This window comes from Orussus abietinus, unplaced genomic scaffold (genome assembly GCF_000612105.2).
Source record: "Orussus abietinus isolate OABI.00-Male unplaced genomic scaffold, Oabi_2.0 scaffold19, whole genome shotgun sequence".
Taxonomy (NCBI): domain Eukaryota; kingdom Metazoa; phylum Arthropoda; class Insecta; order Hymenoptera; family Orussidae; genus Orussus; species Orussus abietinus.
Genome location: NW_019395981.1, coordinates 1,757,816 through 1,775,004, shown reverse-complemented (window position 1 = coordinate 1,775,004; position 17,189 = coordinate 1,757,816). Strand labels below are relative to the sequence as shown.

At 39.3% G+C, this 17,189-nt stretch overlaps 3 protein-coding genes and 1 long non-coding RNA gene across 8 annotated transcripts; 1 reads left to right on the top strand and 3 right to left on the bottom strand.

Moving 5' to 3' along the window:
- Positions 1-1,724: 1,724 nt before the first annotated feature.
- Positions 1,725-4,066, bottom strand: LOC105699643 (NF-kappa-B-repressing factor). Of its 2 annotated transcripts, none has more exons than XM_012424784.1 (8): positions 3,986-4,066; positions 3,538-3,711; positions 3,337-3,470; positions 2,973-3,228; positions 2,782-2,908; positions 2,531-2,709; positions 2,253-2,426; positions 1,725-2,178 (listed from the first exon to the last, which is right to left on the bottom strand). In XM_012424784.1, the coding sequence occupies exons 2-8, from the start codon at positions 3,708-3,710 to the stop codon at positions 2,013-2,015; spliced, it is 1,209 nt and encodes a 402-aa protein (XP_012280207.1). In that variant the 5' UTR covers position 3,711; positions 3,986-4,066; the 3' UTR covers positions 1,725-2,012. The 2 variants fall into 2 exon arrangements, with proteins under 2 accessions (XP_012280207.1, XP_012280206.1); XM_012424783.1 differs by having other exon boundaries at positions 3,907-4,039.
- Positions 4,067-4,350: 284 nt separating this feature from the next.
- On the top strand, positions 4,351-8,273 carry LOC105699902 (syndetin). Of its 3 annotated transcripts, none has more exons than XM_012425313.1 (9): positions 4,351-4,492; positions 4,785-5,300; positions 5,380-6,062; positions 6,232-6,604; positions 6,662-6,952; positions 7,048-7,512; positions 7,603-7,724; positions 7,835-8,024; positions 8,133-8,273. In XM_012425313.1, the coding sequence occupies exons 1-9, from the start codon at positions 4,448-4,450 to the stop codon at positions 8,241-8,243; spliced, it is 2,796 nt and encodes a 931-aa protein (XP_012280736.1). In that variant the 5' UTR covers positions 4,351-4,447; the 3' UTR covers positions 8,244-8,273. The 3 variants fall into 3 exon arrangements, with proteins under 3 accessions (XP_012280736.1, XP_012280738.1, XP_012280737.1); XM_012425314.1 differs by lacking the exon at positions 4,351-4,492 and adding an exon at positions 4,518-4,592; XM_012425315.1 differs by lacking the exons at positions 7,603-7,724; positions 8,133-8,273 and having other exon boundaries at positions 7,835-7,981.
- A 156-nt stretch (positions 8,274-8,429) lies between these two features.
- LOC105699903 (separin) lies at positions 8,430-11,190 on the bottom strand. Of its 2 annotated transcripts, XM_012425317.2 has the most exons (9): positions 10,886-11,190; positions 10,595-10,811; positions 10,196-10,485; positions 9,993-10,129; positions 9,704-9,917; positions 9,327-9,637; positions 9,087-9,254; positions 8,820-8,968; positions 8,430-8,657 (listed from the first exon to the last, which is right to left on the bottom strand). In XM_012425317.2, the coding sequence occupies exons 1-9, from the start codon at positions 11,099-11,101 to the stop codon at positions 8,512-8,514; spliced, it is 1,848 nt and encodes a 615-aa protein (XP_012280740.1). In that variant the 5' UTR covers positions 11,102-11,190; the 3' UTR covers positions 8,430-8,511. The 2 variants fall into 2 exon arrangements, with proteins under 2 accessions (XP_012280740.1, XP_012280741.1); XM_012425318.2 differs by lacking the exon at positions 10,595-10,811 and having other exon boundaries at positions 10,886-11,000.
- Positions 11,191-11,585: 395 nt separating this feature from the next.
- On the bottom strand, positions 11,586-13,754 carry LOC105699913. The gene is made up of 4 exons (XR_001104076.2): positions 13,675-13,754; positions 13,365-13,608; positions 12,875-12,934; positions 11,586-12,124 (listed from the first exon to the last, which is right to left on the bottom strand). It is a non-coding gene; the product is annotated as an uncharacterized LOC105699913 (long non-coding RNA).
- Between the last annotated feature and the right edge of the window lie 3,435 nt (positions 13,755-17,189).

Genomic DNA, 17,189 nt, shown 5'->3' with positions numbered 1-17,189 from the left:
GCTTTTCCGCGAAATCTTCGAGATCTTCCGGTGCACCTTCTTCTTCCGGTGCTTCTTTCCACCTCCTCGGATCTGCGAACGTTCAAACGTACGTAACTTGACGTTAACCCGACTCTATCGGGAGCCTCGGTAATCCACCCACTTCGATTCGTGTCCGAACGTGCTGGAACGCGTCGCGCCTTCCGGTTTTGCGGGGAAGGGTTCAAGAGGGACCGGAACTCGCCGCTCCGCGGGCCGCGTCCGTCCCGCCCGACGCGTTCATCTCTCGGGAGAAAAATATGACGGAACGAGGGGAGAGGTCCGAAATTCGGGAGAATTGACCTCCAGGGGCTAGGTCGGGCGCGCCGCGCACGTGCACCAGGTTCCTGCCGGGCTGCGAATGCGGGTTTCTACCGGATTTCTGCCGCGGGCCGGAGGAGCTTAGAGGAGTCCCTCCTAGCGCGGCGTCCGACTCTGGTGACACGATAACTCGCGGCGATTAACGATATTTACTCGAATCTCGAGACCGAGGGCGCGGGAGCGGGTTTCGATCGCTCCAGGCGTTAGTGCTTGTATTACCGTAACCGTCTCCACTACACACCGACGGACGCGTTTTAGGAGTCGAGCTTTTCTAGGGGTGGTGCAGAGCGGATATGGGTTGAAAGAGGACTGGCCGCCGGTGGGCGCGAGCGAGAGGGCGCGAGGAGGGTGCGCGATAGAACGAGGACGACGCGAACCGCCCGCGGCGGCGGCGCGCGGCGGCTGAGAGAGAGGGTGCGATAGGTGGCCCCGCGCGGCTGAGAGCGAGGGTGCGATAGGTGGCCCCGCGCGGCCGAGAGAGACGCGCACAGGGCGGAGTAAGGGCGCCGCGGTGCGCTTTTCTCAGGGGCGGGGTGAGCCCCAGACAGATGCCGCAGCGACCGTGACATCGCGCAAGCTCGGCATCATTGATTAAACATACGTCTATACCTTACGTACGCGCGTCTCACTGACGGGGGCTAGGTGACGTTATCCTTCTTTTGCTTTGCACTCTCGTGGAGTATTTATACCGCGACTCGGCCCTGCGTACTTTATGCACCCGACGCGGACGATGTAACCCCGCGTCGAGCACCCGGACCCACGCCTACGAGATTCGCTTTTTGCTTACTCGACCGGGTCGGGGTCCCGGACGCGAGATATGCTACTCGATACTATCGCTTCGAGGAGCGATAACGATTTCACGTCGCGGGGGGGATATAGTTTTTATTGGAACGGGGTTGCTCGAGGGGGGACCTCGCGGGCATGGTCATTGTCATTGATCGTTCTTCTCGAAAAATCGAGACGCTAGGGCGGGCGTCCTCGCTTTCGACTCGGAAGCTGCGAGCGTACGTAAGCTCGTGAGCGTACGCTCGGGGGTGGGTGCGCGGACGCGAGACACTCTCTGAGTGTGGGTACTTCTGTAGTAATAACGATTTTACACGGAGACCGGGAAACCCTTTTTATCGGGCCTTGAATGCCGCCCTCTTGGTAATTGTTCTTCGGATATCGAGGCAATGGATTTATTTGTTTCACGGAATTTATTTGAGGATATGTATTTTGGAGGTAATTTCGTTCTAGAGGGCAACGTCGGTTTTCCTTTGCCATGGACTTATGGAGGATTCCGAAATGTAATTCCTTGGAAGGTATTCCAGAAGGAATCCGATGACCTGCTGGAGTAAAAAAATAATTTACACCGAAGCATGCTGTGTAAAAAAAATATTCGCTTGCACCTTTCCCCAATGAATTTATTTTGCAAAAAATACAGTTTAAAATATTTGCTTTATCATCTAGAGACTTATCCGTTAAGGGAGTTCTACATTAGGATAGATGTTTTAGTAGAATTTGTATCCGAGGTGTTGTAATTTAACACTTGAAAGATCTCAAGAAAAAAGAGATAGTGCAACGAACTACGATTCAATTGTACATAGAATAATAGTTATTCGGTAGAATTCCTATTTTAATCCTTAAAGAAAGGAATAGAAGCTACATATGATCAAATATTGTTTTTTTTTAGTTTACTCTGTTCCCGATGGTTCAACGAGTACATATTTTTTGGTAGAGCCACCAAGGTTTTTTAACTCTTCCACGAGTTCTCGTGGTTTTACCTTGCGTGAAACTATTAACATCCGTTGATCCTTTGGACCATAGCTATGCGACTTTACTCCCATTTGTCTAGCGACTCTATAAAAGAAATAAAATACAGTCATTATTTATCGTTTTAAAATTATTCGATTTCGTAAAAGATGATCACTTGCCGATGAATTAATGCTCTTTCCTCGTTAGTAAAATCGGTAGCAAACACTAAATCGGATGTCATATCACCACTGATGTATTGAGTAAATATTTCTTTGCATTTTCTTTTCAGTACATCCATATTTGAACATTGTACATTCAAACCAAGGCCTTTTCTACTCATCTGTTGTTGAACGCTAAAAGTATTGTGTTAAATGATATAAAAAAAACAGATGATATAATTTAAATATCTAATTGTTCGAGTCATGTGTAATTTATTTTTTTATGTTATACAACTTACGTAATGGGTTCGGTAATGCCTTGTTGAGTTTTCCCTAAACCTCCACCGGACCAACCCATTAATTTCATTAGTTTCTGCCCAATGTTATCGCAAGGAAGTGAATCATTCTTCTTTTTATCGTCACGTAGTGCAGGTCCACTTATAGCTGTACTGCATTCTTCTCTAGCTGCTTTTGTGATCTAAACATATAATTTACTCAGTAATTTATTAATCTAAATTATCAAAATATTTCTTTGTACGAGATGCTATACCTGAATAGTATAGTAGTATTTTCGTAGTTCTAATAAAGCCTTCTCTCCAGCTTCCTTTTTTGCAGCTTTTTGATTTATTCCCAGTCCTTTTGTTAAGAATGTTGTATCGATAAAAATATTACAAATGCTGTAAAAAAAAAGTATACGTTACAAAGTGAAGTTATTGAATTCACTATATATTTCCTACTTACCAGTTATTCTCTGTTCTTTCAAATTTCCATTGCAAATTGCCACCACTGGCATTTACCGCGTTCGCAACTATGCTTTGCGGTGCATCCCCTGGATGTTCGATCAAGACTATGTCTCCGTAAGGAAGATTTTGTGTATCTAATTTTAATCTTTTATTTGGAATGTCATTTATGCAAGTTACCGTGGAAAGAGATGAATTTTTGTGGCGACGGGGTTGTGAATTTGGTTTTTCTTGACTTGTTGGTGGTTGACGTAGTCCTAAAAATTTCAAACTCAGAAATTAATGTTTATCATTTGAGTTTAATAAGTAACTATGCAAAAAATAAATTTAATTTAATAGAAAGAACTCACAGCTTGTTAATCTACCTTTAACCTTAGCATTTGCAACATCCGATGCTTTAACAAATGTTCGTTGAAGTTTTGTCTTTTGCTTCTCTCTGTAATCTTTAGCAACATCATGAGATAAATCAGCAACTACCTGCATTGTCTCTTCTGGATATCTAAGTGACAATAGATATTAAATAATCTAGCTAGACATATTTGGATTATAGTTTACAATTAACTTACCTGCATCCTAATAATTCCACATTAATAAATACTTGAGCTAAACATAATAATTCATCTTCTGGAAATTTTTTATGATGGGCAAGAAGAAATTTTCGTCTTAATTCCCAATGATCCTCGCACTCGTGTTCCAGCTTGTATTGTTCAACATCCCATAAATCTTTTTTACCCGTCATTCTAGAAAAATAAAATAGATCTAAAATATGACTAGTAACATTTGCTTTTCATAATATAATTCTGTGAAAATATTCAACCACAAATATAGCATTAGATTTAGATTCTCGAAGTAACATCTTTTACATTATTACTACAAAAATATTCTATATATAATGATGAATTATCAAATCTAACCAAAATGTTTATATCATATACCTCGCATTCTTTAGTACAAAGCTTTTAAAAACTTGTCAACCTAAATAGAAATTGTACGTCAAAATAATGAACAGTTTACCTAATTGTTACTATGGTAAAACGTGATCACACTACCACAGTTGAATATGGCTGAATATCAACAATCCGACTTAGCCTTTAAGGTAGTATGCAAAAAGAGCGACAACGATCGACGTGACAAGAGAATGTGACCAATAGTCTGGTCTAGTTTTAAATAAAGTCCAATCATCTCTTGTTGCTTATATGAAATGCTGTTCTACGGTAGAGAAGAATTAACCAATCACAAGATATATATGAGAAACGATTTCCAAAACGAAATCCACTTTTGGTAATATGGATTTATTATAGGTTATGGACGTCAGGGTAGTGCTTGTCCAATGGTCAACTATCGCGGAGCATAAGCATGCTCATCTAGACTTTAGTACAGCGAAACCATGACCATAGTATGTGACAACATTTCTAAAATATTTTCATCTAATTAGTATGTGCTTTTGATACAGTTTTTAATTATTGAATCTGTGTCATGGAAGATTTGAAATTCAAATTTCTCGGACTTATAAATAAGCAGGTTTGAACGTCATTCTGTACGTTTTGTAATTATCGATAGGTTATCTTTTTTACCACTGTGTATCTAGTATTGTAATTGACGAATTTGTAAAGTGTTGTTAGTATGTACCATTTTAACAACATAGTAAATGTTCATTAATCAGAATATTATATATAATTTTCAGGGAATCCTGTTTTTAATTTAATCTAATGCACAGTGATAACGTTGCTTCTCTCTGAGACAAACATAGGATTCCATTTATATTAATGTGTCTAGATTTTACTAGATTAAAAATTTTTACTTTAACTTTCAGAATCAGGTAAAAGTTCCTTCAATGGGCCTACATCCTGATCTTCTGAATCCTGTAGAAGTTGAAAAAGTCGATAGCGATCCTTCCGGCGGTGACCATTCTTACAAAAGTGATTTGATCCTTGACCAGAATTTATTAGAAGCTGTAGAACAAGCTTATTATGGAACAGACGTGAATTTTGATCCTCTTAGATATGAGCTTAATAAACTATCGCCAACTTTAAATTCCAAGGAAATAGAGCAACGCTATAAAAGACTGAAACAGCAACATGACGTTGTGTCAAAAACAGTCTTGAGGCTTATATTACGAAAACAAAACGCTTGTAAAGGTGAATTTGAAAAAGTCTTGATGCTTCAAAAACAGCTTCAGGATATGATAAACATTTGCAGAGTTGGAAGAACTGACTTACTTGTGGCGAAAAGTCAGTTTACAACAACTGGTTTAGGTGTTTTAGCAAATTATCGCAAGCGATTAGTCGTTCAAGAATTATTAAGTAATCTCAGTACAATTAAGACATTAGTGAGTACTTTAATTTTATCATTTTTGATATGTTGAATATGTGAAGAATAATAAATCTGAATCTGAGTTTGTTTTTCAGCAACAAACGGAAGATCATTTACAAGAACTCCTAAATGAAGGGAATTATCCTGGTGCAATTTCATTAGTATTAGAATGTCAGAGTGCTGCCATTACTTACAAGCACTTTAATTGCATAGCAGTATTAGAAGAAAAGCTTCAAGACGTTTTAGAACAAACCGAAGAAGAATTAGATGTAATGCTTTCAAAAATGTGTACACAATTTGATATGACGACATACTCATCGATTCAAGGAGCCTATAAATTACTGGGAAAAATGCAAACTGCAATGGACCAACTCCATATGTATTTTACCGCTGCCATTCATAATACTGCTTTTGCAGCGGTTTATCGACATGTGTCAGGAGATATGAAAAAGCCTTACAAAGAATTATGTCAATCTGTTTCCGATGACAAATTTATACCTTGCTTGATAGATCTGTGCAAGTCACTTTGGACTATACTGACATCGTACTATTTAGTCGTTAATTGGCACAATAAATCCAAAATGCATAAGAATTGTGATGCAAGTAAAAAGGATGCAGAAGCAACTTTCAATAAGCAGTATATTGACCAAAAATTAGAAAATGGCATGGTGCGGATATGGCATGACATAGAAATGAAAATATCTACCTATCTGATAGGAACTGATTTGACATGTTTTCCATTTGAACATTTTGTTCAGATCTTAGGAATTGTTCATAGGTATTTATTCATTACCATGATTGGACGTATTTAAGAAATTCTCTCCGTTTCCTCAGTGGTACGGTCATTAATTTATTGAGGAACTAGTTTCTTTAAATAATATCTTCTTTTACTATTCTGTCAAATTTTCAGAATTTTATTTCATATATATATATGTTTATCGTGACAGGCTTATGGAAGTTGGAGAAGAATTGTGTGCAAGCCGCTCTGAAAGTCTTCAGAAATCTATACGAAAACAATGTTTATCGTTTTTCTCACATTATCATGCATCCCGTTTAGATGAACTAAGGATATTTCTGGAAAATGATGGTTGGAAATTATGTCCTGTTAAGACTAACTTCACGGCAATTCAACTCCAAGAATTTCGAAGTTTGAATTCTGTCTTTAACAACAGTGAAGTGCGAAGCAGTCCAGAAGGTTTGAATTTTTATGAAAATGATAATTCTGGTGGATGGCTACAGAGATGTGTCGAATGTGGGGTTTCGCCATTTGAGGTTTCTCTGGATGAGACAATCGATGAAGATATATTGGCTATCATACCGGTAAGGAAATCTAAATATTGAGATTGAATTTTTAAAGCATTTACATACTTATTTTAGGATGATCCATCAGAATACTTCTCGGAAGACTCCGATGATGAGTTGCCGGAAGAACTCAAGCGGGAATATGTAGAAGAATCAGACCATTTGAAAGTGACTCGAAAGAAAACCAAAGTTAAACATATCGGTCCTATGGTTACAAACACTACGTTGAGCATACTCAGGGTATGTGGCAGATATTTACAAATGTCACGATTACTACAATCAATTGCAGTAGCTGTTATTCAGAGCATGATTGAATTCTTTGAGTTGTGCTTTTATGCAGTACATTCATTCTTCACAGCTGATCTTGTAAGTTACAATATAAATTTGTGATAATATAATTACTTTGTTTTTAATTAAAAATTACAACCAACTAAATACCTATTGTATTATGTATATTTCAGCAAATTAATGGTGACTTATTGTACAGCCCAAAATTGAAGTTAACACTAGCGCGAATCAAAGAGAATTTAATCGTCAGTGAACACATTACAGAAGAGGTTGTAAGTCAGAAATATAAAGTTATACCACCAAAGCTTTCATCTACCGTTAATTTAAAACAACCGGAAAAGGTGTATGGTCTGGCTGAACGTATAGTAGCAGTGGAATCGTTGTTATTTCTCAGACAACAGTTTATTAGTCTAAGGCCTTATTTAGAACATCTAACGGATGGGTCGCAGCATGAATTCTTACATCAATTTTATACCCAGACACTGATTTCAGCAGTTGACTTAAGGAAACCAATTTATATGGCTGCGATATCCCAAGCATTTGATACGAATGCTATTTTAAATTCCATGAGTAAAGTGAATTGGGAAGTTCAAGATGTTATGTCACAGCACAGTGCCTATGTCGACACTTTACTTTATGTAAGTGACTTTCCAATTTAATATGGATTATATTGCATAGGAAATTATTTATTTAAGTGGTACGTAGTGGTATATGAATATTAACTTTAGGATGTGCAAGTATTAAGTACAAGGCTTGCCGAGCTGGGAAGCCGTGTACCGTTATCACGAGAAGTGTCTGACTTGATATGGGAGAACGTTGCTCAACTTGTAGCATGCACATTAGTTGAAGGGCAAGTACAGTCCATTTAACCATTTTATTATGTTATATAAAGCACATAAATATAATTTAAGATAATAAAACATTAATTGACTGGACCTGAAATGTTTCTTTGTTTTGCAGTTTTTCAAATGCTAAAAAATGTACAAATGGAGGTAGAGCTCTTATGCAGCTTGATTTTACTCAACTAAGATCAAAGTTTGAAAAATTAACCGCTCTAAGGCCAATGCCTCATTCACAATTTGTTGAGCAATACGTAAAGGCTTTCTATTTACCCGAAATTAGTCTAGAAGAATGGGTGCAGGAACATAAGGTAAGTTAAATGTGATGTTATTAGATAATTAAACAATGCACAAAAATCCTTACGGTAAGATTAGCAAAAAATATAATATCTGATCGATATGCTGTTCAATTTTTTTAGGAGTATACATTGAAGCATTTAACCGGCTTAATTTCATGCACCTGTCAAAATAGTAAAAAGGCACGACAACGATTAATGGCTCTCATAGAAGAGCAACGCATTAATAGGTAACCATGAGTGTGGAATTTCGTGTACGTATTATACTCTCATAGCACGTTCAAGTGCTGCAACTGGTGCAACTCTGTTTTGTTTATATATAGGCGTAAGAGTTTATTAGTTTAAAGTCGAGTTAGCATAACGCGTGCACTTGCTACGAAATGTGAAAATGTTTATTAAAGAGCTTGAATAAATTATCAATAACGTATGAAAATCTTTTATAAAAAGTAAGAATCTAGATGATTTAATATATTACAATAAATGTACAGTAAATTTCGACCTTTTATTGGTGTATGATAGGTAAACCACGTACAACTGCTGCTGCAGCAGTCATATAAAACGAGCAAGCTTGTTTAGACTTAGCTACTGCTCTTAGCATTTCTGGTTCCTCCGACTGGCAGCCAATATCCTCGGTTTTATCTTTGAATTCTGAAGCATAAAATTATAACAATAAATACATATCAGATATATAAAGGATGTTATATACTTTAGAGATAGAATGTCAATATTAACGTAAATGTGTATCATCTCTTTTATGTACATTCGTACTATTTTATAATCTATAAAAATGAATTTATGAAAAATACTGACTCAAATTTCCATTGCACCATTCATTGACAATTACGTCAGTCCATGGCCGGGCATTAAGTGGAGCCGGTATCCAATTACTAACGAAGGAGGCTGTCATTTTATCGACATCGATATCAGTCACCTCCCACAACATTCCTAAAATGCAAGGACTACAAACAAACACAAAAAGTGTATCTGATGAATTGTATTAATTTTAAAATCATTTGTTAATTAAAAAATGGTCTTTAAACGTTAAAAAAATTACAGAAGGAGAATTTTTAAAATGACCTGCAAGCAGCTAAATACTGGTTTGAAACTCCATAAGGTGGAAAGCGACCCCCAATAGGTATTAATTTTGTGCTGGAGCAGCCAAATAATAGGACAATTGCTCTGACTCGTAATTTTTCTATTTTTTCACCCGACAAATACTGTATGCCGCTGCCATGTCCATTATACCTGAACATTAAACAAACGTTAATGTCATGTATGTATTATTTTATATAAAACTAAACGAAATGGTGTACTTGCATTAGTACATCATGATTAGTGAGGGCCTTTTCAAAAAAGTCCTCTTGCGGTTCTTCATTGTATAAACCTGTCCATCGTGGCAACCAATATTTCATAAACACCTTCATTCGTTTCTCCATGTTCATTAAATTTCCTGATGGGTTAACAATGCATGTTCCGATGTCTCCTAGATTCTTAACAACTCTACAACCATTTTCAATATAATTGCGATGTTCCTTGAATAGAGCACGGGCGATATGTAGTGATGGAAAACGTGTTACTGGATGATTTTTTAATATTTCCATTGCTTCAAAAGGAATGTAATCCATTTGCTAGTGAGAAAAAGTTTGTAAGTGCTCTTTAGAATTTTTGTAACAAAAATACACTATGGGTCTTACCTCATCTATGATTAAAATTAATGTTTTCCTCTTCACGGAAGATAGTGGTTTTACTTCTTCTGCTTTTTCATTTATGAACAATATAATATCTTTCATAAGTTTCGTATGTCCAGGTAAAACATGTTTTATTGCTAATTCGATTTCTCTTTTTGTTAAAAAACATGCACTTGTAACAATTTTCTTTAATAACCATCGAGATGTTTCGGTTATACCTCTGTACAGAAAAGATGCTTAATTAATTTTATGCCAGTGTAACTATTGGGGTTAATTATTATTTAACAATACTTACATCAAGGAATTATTAGCAATAAGTTGATCAACCATGTCTTGAAGTTCTTTTACTGACTTCAAATCATCTATTGGGTCTGCCATGAAGAGAATTCTCCATTCTCTTAGCCATGTATATTCTAACCCATCCACTGCTGTCTGCGATGAAATTCACAGTTCTTAGTTAAAGATTTCTGAATAATTATATAATTGGACATAAAGTACCTTCATTCTATCATTTTGTCGCTGTCGCATTTTCCAATAAATTTGTTTACTGGAATAAGGAGCTTGAAGTTCAAATTTGCAATTGGCTAATATTTCGTGAATCTCTTGACAAACATCGTAAGTAGATTGAGACTTTGGTGTCGGTACTGTTATACATAGCAGAGGAATTCTTTGTTGACCAGTTGGAAGAACGGTAATGTGGATCGAGTGCATTGCAGGTAATCGTTGCAAATCATTGTAAATGAACTTCCGGTGATCGTGCTGTGCAGTGACTTGAATCATGTACCATTCTACAAAATGGATTTCAACATTAATTACAAATGAATAGATTTGGAATCAGAGGATCCAATTGATTCCATTTTATTTCAATGAAATGTTTCTATTTCAAAGTTGTGTTACCACTAGGAAATTCCTTTAATACAGTATTCAGTTTGTTAATCTTTTCAGGACCTGTGATGTCAAGCTTTGCAGACATCGGATCCAAACCATATTTTTGTGGCTCATGCAAAGAATACTCTAGTGCTTCATTTTTTAAAAATCGATGAAGTATTCGTTGACGTTGAGAAACAGAATGAGATTCAATTAAATAACAAATACCCTCTTTCATTTTTTCTTGCTAAAATAAATAGGAATGAAAAAAAAATTGCGTTGAATCCATTCAGTAGTATGGAAAGGAAAATTTGTATGTACCGCAAAACTGCATCGAGCTAACATCTTATTCATATTCGAATATTCCACGCATGGTATTATAAAGTCCATTTCAGCAACAAATTCTTCTGTATCAACTTGTAATTTGTATATTGAATCATTTGATGGGAATCTGTAGTTCAATTCCTTCGATCGTAAACGGTATTTTTTGGACTCGTTTAGAAGGTCTTTCATTTGCTCTTTTGCTGTATTTGTCATTGTTAACTTCTATTTATAGCCCAGACTTTGTTTTTAGCACAATTTAACACATCGAACAACAGTTTGAATTTTCGAAACCCAATCATGAACTATTCCACGATGATAGTCAAACGACAGTAACACAATTTTCACCTCTACATAATTTGTGAGAGAGGTAGAGGTGTAAATTGGTTCAGCGATGAGTCTGATTGGTTAGTGTATTTGACTATAAACCCGGGTTACGATACTATCGCCATCTTACGTAGTTTTTAATGCCATATCCATTTTCTGAACAAACTGGTCAATATTTTACTACGGAAACTTTAAGATTACAAGTACGATCGGAATATTGGAAGTGGTTTTTTAAGTGGTAATTTAGATGCCTAAACATTTTCCTTTGGTTGTATTCAGAATATTTTAAAAATATTTCTTCAGTGTCCTATGTTCATTAGAAAATAAAGTTCGATTAAGTGAAACACCGTAGGTAAAAGATAAAACGATTACATACTAGATAATTTGTTCATTTATTGAAAGTTCGGTTTGAACACAAATGATCTCATTTTTCCACTTGGCGCCAATTTTTGACCAGCTGTGAGTCAAATTCATAAGAACGTTTAATATCGATTAGTTGCAAATTACTTAAAAACCATTCACCGTCCTACAACTCTCAGTAGTTATGTAGAAATCTTCTTGTGAATTAACGTTGTTATCTTGACATTCACTGTAGTTGTTTAAAAAATATCAAGTATCCAATTTATTGTAATTTGTTACTAATTTGACTTGCTCTGCAAGTGGCGAAGCATCCAATCGTTTTTATTCCTCTAGTGGTGTCTGTTGAAGCTGCGTAACTGGTTCTGCGTGTTAGGTCTAATTTGATCACTTGTCCCACGTTCTTCGCTTCGGCTTTCGAGAATTCTTCAATTTTCAAAATGATTTCATCGATCGTTGCCCGATCCACGTTTTCAGCAGGTTATAAGTTGCAGCAAGTCCGAACCATTGTTTCTGGACCTCCCCGGGTCAGGATACCATTAGGCGTAAGTAATTCTGAAAAGAAGAAATTGATTATCTTATGTAACTTCTAATATTGAAAGTACACTATTGTCGTTTTACATATTTTTCGTTTAGGTTATTTCACGTTTTCTATATATTGCCTTGAACAGCGATGCTGAACTACAAGGCCAATCGATGTTGTGATATATTTTTTAAAGGGAACATGAATTTTGTATTTCCGCACTTGCTCATTAATTAGTAGTAGAATTACCACAGGTGTTTAGATGTCCCTGCATACATTTTATTAGACAGTGATAGCATTGGATAATAACCAAAAACCTTTTATTTACTTTTGAAACAGTTAAGCAGTTGCGTAAATGAGATAATGGATAGTAGCGAGGTAGCAAATTTTTCAATCACGTGTGTAATGTCTGAATTCTATAAAACTTGCCATTGGTATGTCCCAGATTATATTAAGTCTTGATTACTGCATATATATCTATTAACTCTTTAGTGTTTCAATTATTATATTTCACCTAATAATTTTTTTAAATATTTGTTACAGGAGAAGATAGCTCATGGGATTGCAATTAGCATTGGAATTCTGGTTGTCCCTATGTATATTGCTGTGAATATAAAGAATTACCGAAAAGCTTAAATTGTGCACCCATTTTATAGAATAACATGTAGATATAAATAAGGATTCATGTTACATGCCATACAGCAAGATTCATTGTAACGGTAAAGCTGCTATAACACATGCTAAAGATGGAGCGATGACGAGGGAAGAAATAAATGATTTACCTTGAATCGTTTGTATTATTCCAAACGAAGTCGGGTTCCAGTTTTGAATCAGAGTGAGTTCTGCAAACACATTGTGTGAGAACAAATTTATGTTTAAGCCACGTTATATATTTTTTTATATCTGTTTATATAGTATTCCGACATTAGGTAGCCGACTCTGGTACCGATAAACTATCCAAGACTATTCTCAGTTTACAAACAAGTCGATAAACACGATATAAAAAAAAAAGGGATGAACTAGCCGTTAGCTAAACTCTTCTCTGGGTTCTCGGTATTAATTACTAATTTAATATTTGCAATATGAAGAAAAATTCAGTTCTTGGAACTTGAGCCGTGCTCGGTATGCTTGTCATTCGGGCGATGTTGCTTTCCTTTCAGGTATTTGACTCTAGTCTCCGTATGAAGTTGGCAATGAGGTGTTTAAGGAAGTCGCATCCGTCAGCCATTAGTGGTCAATCCGTATCTACTTGAAGGTAAATCGGTCTCTTACGTTGGTCTTTTCATGCACCCAGCTCGTGATCGCAGTCACCTCTTCCACCAGTGGTTTTCGCTCTTGGCGGGCTGTTAGCCGTCTCTTGACAAAGTACGTTGACTCGTGTTAGCACAAGCGACTCGCCAGTCCGCCGAGAGAAGGGGAGAGTTTTGCCCGTACTTGGTGAGGTGTTATCGAGGTGTATCACGTTGATAACAGGGTAAGCGGTATCAGCCGTGATTAGTTTTGCAAGTCACAACGCCTGCGAATTTTTTACTTCAAGTTGGGCCCGAAATCAACCAAAAGCTTTTTTTTGAACGCCTCTTACTGGATAAATAAGTCCCGACCGAGGTCTCTTGGAGTTGGAATTTCATCCGTGCAGTGGACGTGGACAGAATATCAGGTTCGGCCATCTTTTCGATATCTTTTTTCTCGAGAACATCCAGGTTGCCACCGAGAAGCCGTTATCTACGTCAACCTGTAATCGAGCGAACAATCGAGGTACGGATTTTGCTGAAGAAATTGCGAGTGAACGTCGCTCTGAGTTTTTGGATCTGCGAAGCCTTGACGCTGCCAGAATACGTACAGTTAATCGACGAAGATTCGTTTGGAAGAAGTTCCTTAACTTATGCCACCTTCGGTTAGTTTAATTATAATTTATGAACGAGCCAGGATCGCGTTATCGGGCGAAAGGAGTGTCGCGAGCGTTTCCACGCGTGCTCGACGCGAGTGGAAGCAACGAGGAGTGGTTCGGCCGGTATTCGGTCGTTATTACTTAAACTTCTCGAGAAGTTTGCCACTGTTGGGAAATTTCGAGGAACTCGCGAGAGGTTTAAGCACCGAAGCCTCGCCGAGAAGTCGGGGAGTCTTCGATCTCGGTCGTATAAACCGGAGCATCGTAAGGTCGCCTCATCGAGTCTTCGACGAAACGAGCTCCCTTCGAGATTTCGGTGAGTCCTCGAAAATCGGGAAAACGATGCATTCCTGTTTTTCCAGGACGATCGCCGAAAGTCCTTTCGCAGCAGAGGCGTCGTTCGCTTCCGGTCGACGGAAGCTAGGTTCTGGATTTTCGTGCTGACGAGAGGTTTCTCGATGTTTAGGTCGAAGGTGAGACGATAAATCGGGAGGGATGCTCGCATTGGCCAAAGTTGCTGTCAGGAGATCCGTTGCTGCCGTCGGGACCAGTCCTGGATCTGGGATCCTTGCCAGGAACATCGTCTCCGGGCCGCCTCGAGTTCGCATCCCATTCAAAGTAAGTTCTTGTATTTTTTACCCGCACTCTGAACTCAAGAAAAGAATTTTATCTCGAGCAGGATGCGTTAAACATGGCCGAAAAATAATTTAACCGGCTAATGTTTTTATCGAAGGTGTTCCTTTGAAGGAGGACATGATAATTAACGTTTGTACGGACGAGAGGAAGTTGTAAAAACTTTATTCGAGGAAAGTATGTCAGGTTTAGTTTCCGGGCGAACGAGATGACAAGGTAGCTTTTCGCGACAAGGACATCTGGATCCTTGGTGACGGTTACGAGGGAGATGTAGAGGCGAAAGAATTAATTTACCTCCTTCGATGAATACTCTGATCGAGAGGAAATGTTTTAACATGGCTTCGACGATTACGCGTGGAATCAGTGAATGACATTTTTTCTTTTCAGGAGAAAATGTTCCACGTGGCCTTAATCTCCGTGGGAGTAATCGCGTATCCAGCGTACATCAGTGTTAACCTGAAGCACTACAGGTCCAGTTAAATGAGGAAGGAGTGTATCATTTTTTCCTGATAGATACGGATATTAAAGTCGTCGATAGAATGTATACCCAGTTATCTTCCTATGACACTTTGTCTGGAAAATTTGCGTCGATCGGTCCAAATTTAGGAAACAATTCCTGCGATTAATTCCTACTTTTAAGATACGAGAGATATTTCTTTCAACTTTTTTTTCTTTCAGTAACTTGAAGGGAAGTTAGCGAGGTACGATAATCGAGTGGCGAGGTTTCGGGTTCCTTGGGCCTGCCCGAGCTTACATTTGTGGGCTTCCTTGGAAAAGGAATTTCCATAACGAAGGAAGAAACACGCCCGCGAGGTATTTGTTCGCAAGTAATGCTGGTATAATCGTTTTTGCAGCAGTAACTGCAAAGCACGGGGCAAGGCGTTCGTGTCCGCCGGTAATTGTCGAGGTTCGCTGTTGAGTTCACTCGTGTCGACCTCCAGGCACGGGATTCCGTGATTAAGGACCACCTTTCGTCTCTGCGAACAATGAGATGCGGCATGGATACGAAGACGAACGGGTCCTGGAACGTGAATCTAAAACTTCGTCGCACCAAGGAACGGATTAACCGCGTTTCATCGTTTACAAATGATCGGGTTAACGGGTCAAATTTGTATTTCTCAAGGATCAGCGCGATTTGTTCTTTCGGAGAAGGCGTTCGACAGGAAGAAGGTGAGAAAAGAAAGGGAAATTTGCATCGATTTAACTGGTCGAAGCTCGAAACGACGTCGAGTGGTTGAGCGGAAAATGCAACGCGCTTAATCTCGTTTATAAATTAACGCGTTAACAGGAGTTTGTAAAATGTGTGTCTCCCAAGGATCAGCGTGTCCTTTCAAAGGAAGCACTCGACGGTGTCAAGGCGAGGAAAGAAAGGGAAATTCGCGGCTGATCCGAGTTAACCGGTCGAAGCTCGAAACGACGTCGAGTGGTCGAGCGGAAAATGCAACGCGTCGCGTGCCGGGGCGGCGAATCGAGCGCTGGGGGGAAATCGAAGGGTGGAGGAGAGGACGGGGCGTCCTCGTTTCACGGTCAGTTGGTACCACCGATATCGGACCCCTCGCCGCCTTGCCGGACTCGCGTACCTTCCGTCTCCCCGCGGTTGGCTGCACGCCGATCGTTTCTCGATAAACGGCAAAACGTCGCCAAAACGAAACGCCCCAAATCGGGATTCGATCGCGCTGCCTTTGCGCTCATTTTCCGTCCGGTCCCGTCGACCAGCGTCTACCGAAATAAAGCGGCATGAAGCGACTCGTCCTCCCCCTTAAGATGTTACCCACAGGGCTATCTCCGGAAAGATTTGACCAAGGATACCTCCTATCTCGAAGGTATCTCAGGGCAGGTCCGACCGCGGAATCTTGCGTCGAAGTCGAACTCGGTTGCGCACCCCTCGGATTTAATCTAACGCCCTTTCGAACAACCCGGGTGCCGTAGATTATCCCTTTCCCACCCTGGAGTCGGTGTTTGCCCGAGGAGATTGACTCGATCGAGTGTCATCGGGAGGATGGCTTGTAACCGATTCGTCGCCTACGCGTTCCAAACATATTACTCGGGAACGCGAGATCTAGGCGGTATCTCGCACCAAGAAGAGCGGCGTCTTTATCCCAGACCTCGCGATCGACGTTTCCGGAAATCGAGGGAGGAATTTCCCGGTTTCTTCATGCATGCCTTAGAAATGAGAATTTCTCGGCCAAACCACGCGGAGCGACGAAGTCGATTCGTCGTAGAGAAATTCATGTTGCTGTACGGGCCGAAGTGGTCGTTGCGCGCTTGTGGTCCATGGTGTACCGAATTTAAATAGAAATCGGTCCCAGACGCGGTCGATCGCTTCCTCGAGGCGGGCCAGGCCGCTTTTCGATTTCGACTCCGAAATCCTGAAATCGGGGCCGAGTCTTTTTACTCGATAAAAATAAAAACGTGCCGAAAATAGCCCGCGGGGACGATTTATCGCCCGGTCGAGCCCGCCCCTCGGAAAGGTAACGGCCAAAGGTGTTTCGATAGATGCATCGCGAATTCGGTTTTTCCAGCAAGCGAACAGTCGTTTAAATCGCCCCTTTCCCTCCGTTTTCTTTTATACGCGA